Here is a 14,414-nt window from a genome sequence, read left to right as displayed (position 1 = left end):
TTTTTATTGTCTAAAACAGGAATATTTTTGTTTTGCCCACTTCTAGTTTCCCAAACAAGCAACCTCTCAAACTTGAAAGAGACAGTCAGAATTAGGGTTACCTTTTTTCTAGTTGTTACAATATAAAATACCCTAATATCATACAAGAAATGTGTAAAGTCTATGTCTGGCCTAGAAATCTGTGAAGGTTGGTACATATATAACTTTTCAGAGACATAATGTAAATTCTGTTAGAAATTGAGACTTCTGTCTTCTTTGTTCAATCCCTATGACTATGGTCATGCTAACTCCAGTGTTAGGAACAATAAATGGTAACAGCAATTAGCATTTAAAAGGTTCCCTATAACAAATTCAGAATCAAATCCACCTTGATTAAAAGTTGCCCATTCCCTACAGAATCAGCTAAGCAGGGCACATAGGGGCTCACAGAGACTGAAGAGATAATCAGGAGGCCTGTATGGGTCTGAGCTAGGTCCTCTGCATATACATTATGGTGTTGCTAGCTGGATGTTCTTGTGGGACTCCTAACAGTGGGAGCAGGGGCTGTCTCTGACTCTTTTCCCTGCTTTTGGACTCTTTTCTTCCTACTGAGTTGCTTTGTCCAGCCTTGGTATGAGGAGAGGTATCTAGTCTTTTTAAAAAATATATTTTATTAATTTCTTCATATTACATCTTAATTGTTATCCCATCCCTTGTATCCTCCCCGTTCCTCCCTCCCTCCCATTTTCCACTAATTCTCCTCCCCTATGACTGTGACTGAGGGGGACCTCCTCCCCCTGTATATGCTCATAGGGTATCAAGTCTCTTCTTGGTAGCCTGCTATCCTTCCTCTGAGTGCCACCAGGCCTCCCCATCCAGGGGACGTGGTCAAATGTGGGGCACCAGAGTTCTTGTGAAAGTCAGACCCCACTCTCCACTCAACTGTGGAGAATGTCCTGTCCATTGGCTAGATCTGGGTAGGGGTTCGAAGTTTACAGCACGTATAGTCCTAGGCTGGTGCCATAATTTGAGCAGGACCCCTGGGCCCAGATCTGCCCATCATAATGTAAATTCAAGTAACACCACATGCTGGTGAGAATGTGGAGAGAGAGGTACCTAGTCTTATTGTAGCTTGTTATGCCATGTTAGGTTGATATCCCTGGGAGGCCTGATATTTTCTGAAGGGCGATGGAGGAGTGGATCTGGGAGAGACGGGAAGTGGGGGGAGAGACTGGGAGGAGTGGAGGGAGGGGAAACTTTGGTTTGGATTTAATGGATGACAGATGAATAAAAATTATAAAAATATAAAGTTGGCCATTCATATTCACATCATTAGAAAACCCAAAAGTCACTACTATTATTGGTTATACTTTTATTTGTATATAATTTATTTTTAGTAAATATATAAAACATGAGCACCAAATACATGACAGTGATTGCCTCTGCAGAAGAGGTGGTGTGGTAGTTGAAAATGAAATTATTAGCCATTAACACTGATTAATTGCAATATAAATGTGCATTTAAAGCAAACATGACACTATTGATATTTGCTAATTTGGAGTGGAGGTAAACAAATGTTTTTCACATTCTTCATAATTTCTTATATTTTGCCTTATTTTTCTAGTAAATAAAAAATACAAAGATATTTTATCTTTGTATTATACAAATATATTATATAAATATAATGATAACAATACTATTATCATTATAGCTGATGATTTTAATTACATTTTCTGAACTGGGCAAATCTAGTTCACATTAAATACACAAGAACATAAAGCACATGAAAAATACAATCATAAAGCTTTATAATATAAACAACTTTCAACTTTTTTTGTAAGTGACATGGAATATATATTCTGTAAATGACAGGAAAATATATATTCTGTATTAACAAAAAGTCTGAAAAAGCCAATTGCCACTGGGAAAATATCAAGAAACTCACTAATGATCTATAGTCATCTGTGTTCCCAGGGCTCAAATGTTTTCCAGCTGAGTCCCAGCTAAATTTCTAAGGACATTTCTAATGCTATTTCACCAAGTCATTTTTAAGCTAGTAGAACTTTAACACCAAAGCTTCATACAGACAGCATATGAAAGAAAAAAAAAAAGACAAAACCTGCTGTCTTAATTCAATTAAAAATACATCCGAGTGTGGTGGCACACGCCTTTAATCCCAGCACTTGGGAGGCAGAGCCAGGCAGATCACTGTGAGTCCAAGGCCAGCCTGATCTACAAAGTGAGTCCAGGACAGCAAAGGCTACACAGAGAAACCCGGTCTCAAAAAGCAAAGCAAAACAAAACAAAACAAAAACAAAAACAAAACAACAACAACAAAAAAACCCAAAGACTAATCTAAAACCTGTAACTTCACTTTGGAATGCAAATCCAATTCTAAATGCATTATTGGTAAATTAAATGCAGCAAAATAAGAAATGAGTACTTTACTATAACCAAGCAGGATTTATTCCAGAAGTACAAGCTTGGTTCAATACTAAATACCTAGCTTTCTAATAAATCATTGTCAACAAAGTAAAGGAAAAATATAAATTTAATAATGGATATTGAAAAGACATTGATAAAAATCCAAGCGATATTTCTAATAGTAATACTATATAAAAACAAGAAGAAAATTTTAAACATATGAATAACTACTTACTAACAATCAGCAACAAAGTTAAACAGGAAACAATAGTCATTTCATAAAAATTAGAAATAGGAGAGGCATGTCTGCCATCATTATTACATAACACTGCTCTGGAGAATCCAGCTAATGTAATACTAATAAGTATAAGCATTAAAGGAAATAAAATTATCTGTATTTATATACAAAATGATTGTATATGTCAAGAAAATCCAAAAGTTTCTAATTTAAAATCCAATGCAGACTATAGGATTAAATAAACTCATTGGATAAAAGATAAAAATATAAAATCTGAAGATTTCCTGTATTGATAAAAATAAAAAGCTACATATAAGGAGGAAAAATATTCAACTTATTACAAAATTTGATAACTGCAAAAATAAATTCCATTTGATGTGAATGACCTATATTAAGAATGTCATGGAAAAAAGATAAAAATATTTCAATGATGTACCAAAACTCTTGTGTGTTAAGAATATCACTATTAAATTTATTCTTGCATATAAGAATACAAAAAATTAGCCAGGCACAGTGGCGCACACCTGTAATCACAGAATACAGGAACGGCTGAGGCAGGGGGATCTCTGTGAGTTTGAGGTCTACAAAGCCAGTCCAGAACAGTCAGGGCTGTTACACAGAGAAACCCTGTCTTGAAAAGACAAATCCAAAAAAAAATTGATGCAATTCTAATAGGTATTAGACCCTTTTCAAAAATATCAATAAAATTCATTGGGTTTTCTTGTGAAAGGATGAATGTAGAGGATAAATTATAATTAAAAACAAAAACAAAAACAAATATCTATTGAAAGGGAATTTGTTATCCCAGTTGCTGAAACTTATGGTCAGCAACTATGTTTAAAGTTAATTTTCACTCAGAAATTTAAAAAAGAGTGATCTTTTAAAAATACTAATTTCTACAATTGAATATGTAATTCAAAACATTTGGAGTTGAATCTCTATGCATTACTGTAGGAAAAAAAAAAACAACCCGAATTTCAAATTGATAAAAATTTAAATATAATAAAGTCTATAAAAAAGTAAGTAAGTGAATACCAGTATGACTTAACTTGGGGACATGTCTCTGAAAAAGATATGAAAACAAAAATTTATAAAAAGGCATAGACATTTAAAAATTATTAAAGTTTTTAAAATTGTAAAGTGAACAATAGTATCAATAAAGTCAAAAGTGATGACATAATGTAAAATTCATTAACACATGAAATACAAAAGATTAAATGCATTCTCATTGTATACATTCTTACAACTTTATATGTAAAATGTCAATTGAATAGATTAAAGAACAAAAGATAGGAATTAGCAAATCACAAAAGAGAAATATTCCAAGTAAGAAAAAAAAATTCTCACTGAGTCAGGCAAACATCAAATAAAGTAATCGAGAAAAAAAAAACTATGGATTTTTTTTTTACCTGTCAGTATTTCAAACGTTAAAGACCAGTGGATGGCAACCTTGCAATATTTCTTAAAGCTAAATACATGCCTACATAACACCTCTATAGAAATAAGCACCTTAACACAATAAAACAACATCATGAGTAAAAGGGGTGAATAAATGACTACCAGTAACAGAACGGATACTTTTGGCACATCTTTATGCACTGTGTACACAGTTGGGAGAGGAAATGTGAGCGTAAAGGACAGAGAGTGACTATTGATCAGATCACTGGTTGGTCAGTTTTACTAAAGCTACATCGAACTTTCTGTTTGAGAGCGGGAAATCATCCTAAGTGCCAAGTTCTTAAAACAGAAGGGGAAGGGAGTAAAAGACATGTTACACAGTTTATCTACTGCTGAATTGTTTCAGTGGATCCAAACACTTTTCATTTTCTTCCTCTTAGCAACCAATCTAAATTTTCAATTACAAAACAAATAAACAGTGAAATTACCAACATAAACAGAAGTCAAAACTGGGAAATAGTCAATATGGAGGCACAATAAGATTTATCCACTGTTCTGAACTTTTGACATCAAAATCGTTCTCAAAACACATCACTTTGGGAAACTATTTTACCTCTAATAGTTTCACAAGTTTTGCAAAGAGTACTATAAACTTATGGAGTTTTCACCAAACCATAGACATAGATGTGAATATCATCATCAAACTTAATGAAGTAGACAGATGGCTTGGCCACCACCTGATGGATAAAAATGCCAGTTCTCTTGGATCCGTCATCTTTGGCGTGTTCCACCTGCTTGCCCACAAGGCTGTCGAGCACCTCCCCAGGCTCCTGCTCCGCTGCAGGGAAATAGTAGTTGGAATCTGGAATAATACGCAGGTCACCATCTTTGTAGTCATCCAGCAGGGTGTACATATAAAGGACCGGATCTTTCTCGTAGGTGATGTAAAACCAAGTATCCATTATGGGGGCTCGCGCCAACACCATGCCCTTCCACTCATCTTTCTTACCGTGCTCACCTTCGAACACATGTCCGACTGCCTTCCCAACCAGGGAATCTGCCAGGCGAGAATCGATGCGAGGAGAAGGAACTCTTTCAGGAAGAATTTCCAGAGCTAAAACTCTCTTGTCTCTGTGCAGTTCTAGTCCGTACACACTGTCTTTGCCGTCATATTTAATTATGTACAGAGTGGGCTTCACGGAAACCTGCTCGAGCACAGTACCCTTCCATTGCTCCACTGGCTCATTGCCTTCTTTCCAGCCGTGTTGAATGCGGCAGCCCACGATGTTCCTGTGAGTGAGGAAAGTGGGCTTACGCCGCTGCTTCTTGTGAGTGTGCCTTTTCTTCATCAGGTAAGCGGACACACCATCTACCCCAGTCGGAGGCACAGTCGGAGGAGACATGGCTCAAGGCTTAGGTGGCCAAAGCAAAGCTGCCTTTGGCTTAACGAGCTGACAAATAGTCGACACAGTCCAATTTTTCGCGATCTGAGAGACTATGTCCGTCCTCTCTTTAGATTTTTGTCAGAAACGAGCTAACTGGCTGTGAACTGAGACAGAGAGTTCCTCTCACTAAAGCTTTCTCCTCTTTCTGGGAGGGGAGATCGCAACAGTGATGGCTAGAGGGAGATGGCGGGCTCCCGGGTTCGTTCAGTCCGCCCCTGGCGCCTTCCCTGACTCCCAAGCCCAAGTCCCAGCCAGAATCCACCACTTAGCTGTTGTAGTCAATGCTGCTGCGGTCACAGAACGGCAACTGAGAAGAAGACGACAGCAAACGTGGACAAGCGACAACAGGGATGGTTGCAGCAACGAAGAAAGTGCAGGCAGCCGCACGTCTCCCAGCAGTTTGCGCGGCCTGGTCTTGGCAGCGCTTGTCAGCTTGGCCAATCTGCGGAACCGGGATTTTTGTTGCTTAGGGAATCCTCCTCCTCTGAGCCCGCCCTCTCCTTTCCTCCACCCCTCCCGCTTCCGTCCTGCCTTCCGCTCCTGGAGCAGCCACTCTGACACAGGCACTCTCCTTTACTCTTGAGCCTCCGCCCCCCTCCCGCGCCCCTTTTCACTCCCACTAGAGCCAGACAGTACAGCTCCCCCCTCCCCTGCTGCCTGTCTGCTGCCCAACTGCATACTTCACTGGGCCTCCATCTGCTTTCTATCTTCCAGGAATTCCTCACAAGCGAAAAAGAAGAGAAAAAGAAAAAGAAAGGAAGACAAAAAAGTACGCGGGGTGGGAGAAATTTATAAACAAACCTACATTTTTGTTTATCTTTAGGGGATTTGAAACTGGAGTGGAGAAAGGCCTTGCACAGTCCACCATGTTAACTTAAACTCCCCTTCATATTTTCTACCTGATCATTCGTCATAATGATTTTTAATATGTTTTTTAATAAGGGAAATATACTGGTATTTGCTTTTCTAAAACTCAGTGAAATAAAAAATAAAACCAACTTTAGTCTTAGAAACTAGGCAAACACCAAAATGTTTATTAAGCTGATTTCTCTCTTATTAATATATCTGTTCTATGATCTTACACATTTGAGAGCATATATATATTTCTAGCTTACTTTGTCAGTTATACTGAGTATTTTCTGTAGTTATTAATTACTCTGGAAATACAATTTGTTTTTATTTGTTTTTCGAGGCAGGCTTTCTTTGTGTAGCTGTGGTTGTCTTGGAACTTGTGCTACCTATCCGGCTAGCCTCGAACTCAGAAATCTGCCTGTCTCTGCCTCCTCTGGGCTGGGATTAAAGGCATTGTGGAAACACAATTTTTAATGGTTCCATACGTGAACATAAAACACAGCTCTGATCTCAAAATAAATAAAAATAGTTTATTCTGGAGTCAAATAGAGTGACCAAGACCCAGGACTACAACTTTAGGTTATCCCAAATCCTGTGCTCCAACGTGACCACAGTTTCATGGAGTTTTTGTTGTTTGTTTATTATGATCCTGTGTGTGCTTGGTGAGTATGTGTTGGGTGGGGGTGAGGTGGAGACCCTACCATGTGCGCAAGTGGAAGTCAGAAGATAACATTGTGTAGTCACGTCCCTCCTTCCGCATTTCCTTGAAGTCCACGATTGAACCCAGGTCCACAGGCTTAGGCCCCAAGTACCTTTGTAAACTAAGCCTCTTACCCAAGTGACCTTATGACATTTTTACAGCAACAAAACAAAGAGACCTATAAATCAAGAAACCTTTAAAATGCATTGGTGGAAGCCTTGGGTAGGCCTGTGACCAGCAAACTGGGAAAGCTGCTGCTGTAGGCTACAGATGCTATCTGATGGCACTTCCAGCCTTGGGGGTCAGTGAAAGCTGAGGATCTGCGCACACATTCCAAAAGAACTTACCTAATAGCAGGAAGGGCCTTAGGTCACACACCAGGGAGGTGAACAATACATGGCCATTTGGGGTGGGGGGAGGTTTAAGACAATGCAAGGCTGGAACTGCAACAGCTGAACCTGCCTCCACTATACTCAAGACTTAATCAGTTAATAAGCCACGCAACAATGTTCAATGTATCAGGGCTTTTCCCCCTCAGAACTTCAGTTAACACAGTTTATTTTTTAGCAGTCCTTCAGTGGCTCAGCATTTATCTTCAATAGTCTAAGGCAGAAAAGTAAAGAATACAGCTCTCTTTTCTCATATATGGATTGATTGAACTCTTTCTTTCTTTTTCTCCCAGAACCCCAAAAGTTGGAGTGGTGGTTCCATGGATGCTTTTCATATATTATATTTGATCATACTTTCCCCCACGCAACCTCTCCCATATCCTTCCTGCTTACCCACTATTCTGCTCTCTGTCTCTGTCTCTCTGTGTGTCTCTGTCCCTGTCTCTCTGTCTCTCTCTCTCCCTAAAGAATCAAAACAAACAAACAAAAACCAATAAGTCCCCCCCAAAAAATCACACACACAAAACATGGAGTCTATTTTATGTTGGCCTGACCTGAAGTATGGTTCATATACCCAGTGACACTCTACTGAAGAAAATTGGTTTTCCCTTTCCAAGAAGATACAAATTGCAAGTAGCTTCTTGGTTAGGGGTGGGATTTGGTGTCTATCTGTCCTTCTATGGGTTGAGATTGTGTCAGGTCTAAATGTGAACAGGTCTTGTGTGTGTTGTCCTAGTTGTGTGAATTCATATGTGTATCTATCAGTCCTGTTGTGCCGTGAAGACACAATTTCCTTGGAGCTATCCGCCACACCTGGCTGTTACAGTCTTTCCACCGTCTCTTCCTCATAGGCTCCTGAGCCTTGAGGGGAGGGTTTGTTGAAAACATCCGACTTAGGACTTAGTGCTCTAAAGTCTCTCACTTTCTGCACATTGTCCAGTTGTGGGTCTCTGTGTTAATTACTATCTACTGCAAATAGAAAAAAATCTCTGATGAGGGTTAAGTGATGTATTCACCTCTGGGTGCATCGCTATGTTCCTTCAGCAGACTAATAATACTGGGTTTTACCCTAGGGCCCATGACTTATCCAGTCTCAGATTCTTGTCTGCTTTAGCAGTGTCCATCATGGGCTTCCTCTCATGGAATGGGCCTGAAACACAATTAAAAGGTGGTTGATTATTTCCATAATATTTGTACTGCTACTGCACCAGAGTGACTTGCAGGAAAGCCGCTGTTGTAGGTCTCAGGGTTTATAGCTAGGTGGTATTGTTGGTACTTTTCTTCTCTAATAGCATGCAAACTATCTTCCAGCACCATGGATGCTAGTCAGGAGGCTTTTAGTTGGGCACCAGTTTGAGTTTTCCACGTTCAGTAACATAAGTAAGTGTTATTCTCAGCAATAGGGCCTTACTGTAAGGTTATGGAGAGAAATCAATAGCCTTAGCATTAGCATGTGATGTTTAGATTCGGGGGGGGGGGGTTCTATGGGATCTCTTTAGCCCATGACTCAACAAACTGCAATTCATTCCTGGTACTGGAGCCTTTACTTGGTAGCATAATATGTTTATTTGGGGCATTTTCTCTGCCATAATATGGCGACTCCATTTAAATTCTTTTCATATATGTACATAGTTTAGGGAAGGTTCTATAGTACTAGATTTTCATAAGGTTTTTCAAAATCCTTTACGGTTAGTTGTCCCTCCACAGATTCCTTTACCCTAGTTTCCCATCCTCCTGCCCATTTAATCCTCCTATTCTACTTTCAATTTTATATATTTGGACACTGTATTCTTCCTTGGAAGACATCCTCCTTTCCTTTTGTTCCTTACTTGCAACCTAAACTCTATGGCTATTTTAAATGAAATGCATATCTAAAGCTTAATGGCTAACATCCATTCATATGAGAAAATATGCATTATTTGTAGTTTAGGATCTGAATTACTTCACTCAGGATGACTGTCTCTAGGTCTATCAATTTATCTGCACATTTTTGATTTTCTAAATGCCCCTTTAAAAGTTATTTATTTATTTTTGGTTCATGTGCTTTGGAGTTTTGCACGAATGAGGGTGTTGGGTCCCCTGGAACTGCAGTTACAGACAGCTGTGAGCTGCCATGTGGGTGTTAGGAATTGAACCCTAGTTCTCTGGAAGAGCAGCCAGTGCTCCTAACAGCTGAACCATCTCTCCAGCCCCATTCTGTTCCCTGATTAATAAATCCTCTCAGATGTATAATTGGTAAAGATTGGGGGTATTAGTTTTTCTTTTTTCATTAGAGCTTTCAAGTGTGCAATTAAATTATTAATACAAGATTTCTCCAGGTTTATTTATTTATTTTTATTTTTTAAAATATATTTTATTAACTTATTCCTATTACCTCTCAATTGTTATCCCATCCCTTGTATCCTCCCATTCCTCCCCCCTCCCATTTTCCCCTTACTCCCCTCCCCTATGACTGTGACTAAGGGGGATCTCCTCCCCCTGTATATGCTCATAGGTTATCAAGTCTCTTCTTGGTAACCTGCTGTCCTTCCTCTGAGTGCCACCAGGCCTCCACATCCAGGGGATGCGGTCAAATATGGGGCACCAGAGTTCGTGTGAAAGTCAGTCCCCACTCTCCACTCAACTGTGGAGAATGTCCTGTCCATTGGCTAGATCTGGGCAGGAGTTCGAAGTTTACAGCACGTATAGTCCTAGGCTGGTGCCATAATTTGAGCAGGACCCCTGGGCCCAGATCTGCCCATCATAATGTTCTTCTTCTAGGTTTCTAGGACCATCTGGATCCTTCTATTTCCCCATTCTCCCATGCTTCTCTCGCCTCGAGTCCCAATAGGATGTCCTCCCCTCTGACCCACTTTCCTGGTGAGTGAAGACTTTCATGGGATATATCCCTTGGGCTAGTGTCCAGATATAACTGAGTATATACCGTTTGACTCTTTCTGCTTCTGAGTTAACTCACTCATTATGATCATTTCTAGTTCAATCAATTTGTCCACAAATTTCGGGAATTCCTTGTTTTTAATAGCTGAGAGTATTCCATAGTGTAAATGTACCATGGTTTCTTTACCCATTCTTCTACTGAGCGACACTTAGGCTATTTCCAGGTTCTGGCTATTATGAATAAGGCTTCTATGAACATGGTTGAGAAAATGTCCTTGTTGTGTGCTGGAGTATCTTCTGGGTATATTCCAAGGAGTGGAATAGCTGGGTCTTGAGGAAGCCCTATTCCCAGTTTTCTGAGATAGCGCCAGCTAGATTTCCAAAGTGGCTGTACTAGTTTGAGTTCCCACCAGCAATGAAAGAGTGTTCCTCTCTCTCCACATCCTCGCCAACATGTGCTGTCACTTGACTTTTTTATCTTAACCATTCTGATGGGTGTAGGATGGAATCTCAGTGTTGTTTTGATTTGCATTTCTCTGATGACTAATGAGGTTAAGTATTTCTTTAAGTGTTTCTCAGCCATTTGATATTTCTCTGTTAAGAATTCTCTGTTTAATTCTGAGCCCCATTTCTCAATTGGGTTATTTGGTTTGGTGGTGTTTAATTTCTTGAGTTCTTTATATATCTTGGATATTAGACCTTTGTCAGATGTAGGGTTGGTGAAGATCATTTCCCAGTCTGTAGGCTGTTGCTTTGTTCTCTTGACAGTGTCTCCTGCCTTACAGAAGCTTCTCAGCCTCATGAGGTCTCATTTATTAATTGTTGACATTAAGGCCTGGGCTGTTGGTGTTCTGTTCAGGAAGTTGTCTCCTGTGCCAGTGTGTCCCAGGTTCTTCCCCACTTTTTCTTCTAACTGACTTAGTGTCTCTGGAGGTCTTTGATCCACTTGGATTTGAGTTTTGTGCATGGTGACAAATATGAGTGCAATTGCATTTTTTTTTTTACATGTAGACATCCAGTTAGACCAGCACCATTTGTTGAAGATGCTATCCTTTTTCCATTGAATAGATTTGGCTTCTTTGTCAAGAATCAAGTGACCATATGCATGTGGATTCATATCTGGGTCTTCAATTCGATTCCACTGATCAACCAGCCTGTTGCTGTGCCAGTACCACGCTGCTTTAATTACTGTTGCTTTATAGTATAGCTTGAGATCAGGTATGGAGATTCCTCCGGAGGATCTTTTATTGTACAAGATTGTTTTAGCTATTCTGGGTTTTTTGTTTTTCCATATTAAGTTCAGAATTGAACTTTCAATGTCTTTAAAAATTGTGTTGGTATTTTGATAGGGATTGCACTTAATCTGTAAATTACTTTTGGTAAGATGGCCATTTTTACTATGTTAATTCTCCCAATCCATGAGCAAGGAAGATCATTCCATCTTCTGATGTCATCCTCAATCTTCTTCTTCAGAGTTTTGAATTTTTTTTCAAACAAGTCATTTACTTGCTTGGTTAGAGTAACTCCTAAATATTTTATATTGCTTGTGGGTAATGTGAAGGGTGTGGCTTTCCTAATTTCTTCTTCTGCATGCTTGTCCTTTGTATATAGGAAGGCTACCGACTTTTTTGAGTTAATTTTGTATCCAGCCATTTTGCTGAACGTGTTTATCAGCTGTAGTAGTTCTCTGGTGGAATTTGGGGGGGTCACTTATATACACTATCATATCATCTGCAAATAGGGATAATTTGACTTCCTCATTTCCCATTTGGATCCCCTTGATCTCCTTTTGTTGTCTTACTGCTCTGGCTAGAACTTCCAGTACTATATTGAAGAGATATGGAGAGAGTGGGCAGCCTTGCCTTGTTCCTTCCATGTCTTTTAATCTGCTGGCAAGGCTTACCTCTGAGGGTTTTGCTTGAGATCCTAACGTTTTCATATGTATTTTTATTTCAGTTTGCATTTTCTTTAGTGATTCTGTTTATTTGTTAAATTCAATTTTTATGTCTTGAATTGTTTTCATTATTTCATTCAACTGTTTGTGTTTTTATAGTATTTATTAAGGCATTTATTCCTATTCTCTGTAAGGCTCTTAAACATGTTCATAATTGCTCTTCTTGATTTGTGCTAAATTATTTTCCTCAGGTCCCATTACAATAAGGTTGTTGGCTTCGGGAAGAAACATTTTGTTTTGGTTGTTCATGTTTGTGGTTTCTTGCATCTGAGTTATGATATTTGAAGTGTATATATTTGGTCTCATCTGAGTTAGGTGGGTGTTTCATTCTTTGATTGATATTGCCTACTGTGTGTCCTAGTCAAGTGTAGTGGCTGTGGGGGTCCCTGATAGGCAGTTGTTCTGCTGTGTAGTGGGGCGGGGGTTATCTACAAAGGAATGGAAATGAGAAAGCATCAAAGTCTGGAAGAGGCAGATGGGAAGAATTATGTGGGAGCCCTATCTGTTCCCAGAAGCTTAGTCCCAATATGGGTGAAGGTGGGCTGGAAGAAGAGGCTCCTGTGAACAGGCTGCATCAGTACTAAAAGTAAGTCTTGCTAGACCAGAATGGAGGACATTAAGCAGATAAAAGGTGCCTACCTGATTCCCAGCCTACTGCGGCTGCTGTGGGTCCCTGGTAGAGAGATGTTCTGTGAGTAGGTGGAAGTCACAAAGGATTGGAGATGGACTTGAAGGGATGCTGAAAGATGCAGCAGAAGAGAACTGGAGAGACCCTTGGCCTTCATCAAAGGCTAAGTTCCAAGAGGATGGAGGTAGGCTAAAAGGAGGCTGAACTTTTCTAAACTATGTTTTTAAGGAATATCACAGCAAACTTCCTGCTACTCAGGATTTACAATCATCCCGCCCCCTCTTCCAATATTATTCCTGAGCTTTAGTTACAGTTGGGGCTGGACACCACAGGACCACTTGTCTCTTCATTTTGATCTGTTGTCGTTTTCCATAACGTTCTCTGTCTGTTGTAAAGAGACATTTTTTGAGGGGTGAGACCTATATTTACCTGCCAGTACAAATATTTAGAATGTAGTTTGGGATTATGTTGGTTTAGTAAAGCGGTGGTTGTAGGTAGGTTCTTCTCTAAGATCCATAATCTCACTATCCCTCTCTAGGTTTCCAGTCCCAGGTATTTTTTTTCTTTTGTTCAGTGAACCTTAAGTCCAATTAGAAAGCTCTTGGTTACCACCAGAGTGTGCATGCCATAATTACACCCTTAGGGTTATTATGGTTTGTAGGTGTCATAGATAAGTAGGACTGTGAGTTGCTTCTTTCCCTGAGAAGCTTTCATGGTATCTTCTGGTACCATGAAACTAGTCCTCAGCGAGGAGGCTTTCGGGTGAGATCCAGCTCGTATTCTCTGAGTTCTGTACCCAAAGTACATTGTGCCTTTAACAATGGGAACTTACCTTTAACCTCTAAAGACAACCAAGGGCAATAGCAAAAGACTATAATGTTTGGGAAGTCTCTTGGACAGCACTGACTAGGAACCTAAAGGGGGGCCTTTTCATGACTACTTTTGGGGGTTCTGTTACTCTGTTGTTCTTGAGGGGAAGATTATCAGCCAAGATGGAAAATTTTCTTTTAAACTATAAATGTATATGTATTACAGACTTATATGTGTTATATGAAATAGATAATATATTTCTTTATGATTTTCAGACATCTTACCCTCCTTATTCCTTTTCTTTCATTCTTTATCTCCTTGTTGCCTCACTAATATTGTCCTCCCACCTTTTTTCCGCCCTTCCTTCTTCAAATCATGTGTAATCTTTAATTTTTAACTGTTTCCCCTCCACTAATGATGCTTTTAAATTCTTTCTTTCTTCCTTTCTTTTCTTTCTTTTTGTGCTTACTTCACGTTTTATTCTCACATCTAAAAGTCTGAAGCTAGGAACCACAAATGAGGATGAACATGTGTTGTTTGTCTTTCTATCTATGCTATTTCTATAAATATAATCTAGTCCAACCCATTTACCTTCACAGTTCATGATTTCATTTTTCTGTACAGTTGAATAGTATTCTATGGTGTATGTGTACCACATTTAATTATCCATTTGTCATTAGAAAGACACTTAGATTGCTTCTGTTTCCTAGCTACTGTAAA

General features: G+C 39.3%; 1 protein-coding gene across 1 annotated transcript; it reads right to left on the bottom strand.

The window, feature by feature from the left end:
* Nucleotides 1-2,512: 2,512 nt before the first annotated feature.
* Nucleotides 2,513-5,940, bottom strand: SPIN4 (spindlin family member 4). The gene has a single exon (XM_084788826.1). The coding sequence runs from the start codon at nucleotides 5,440-5,442 to the stop codon at nucleotides 4,693-4,695; it is 750 nt and encodes a 249-aa protein (XP_084644952.1). The 5' UTR covers nucleotides 5,443-5,940; the 3' UTR covers nucleotides 2,513-4,692.
* Nucleotides 5,941-14,414: the final 8,474 nt, after the last annotated feature.

Source organism: Acomys minous, assembly GCF_964271855.1.
Source record: "Acomys minous genome assembly, chromosome: 7".
Classification (NCBI taxonomy): Eukaryota; Metazoa; Chordata; class Mammalia; order Rodentia; family Muridae; genus Acomys; species Acomys minous.
This window is presented reverse-complemented; position numbering and strand designations above follow the sequence as displayed.

Excerpts from the sequence above, each read along its gene's own strand:
- SPIN4 (XM_084788826.1), bottom strand. The coding sequence starts at position 5,442 with ATGTCTCCTCCGACTGTGCCTCCGACTGGGGTAGATGGTGTGTCCGCT.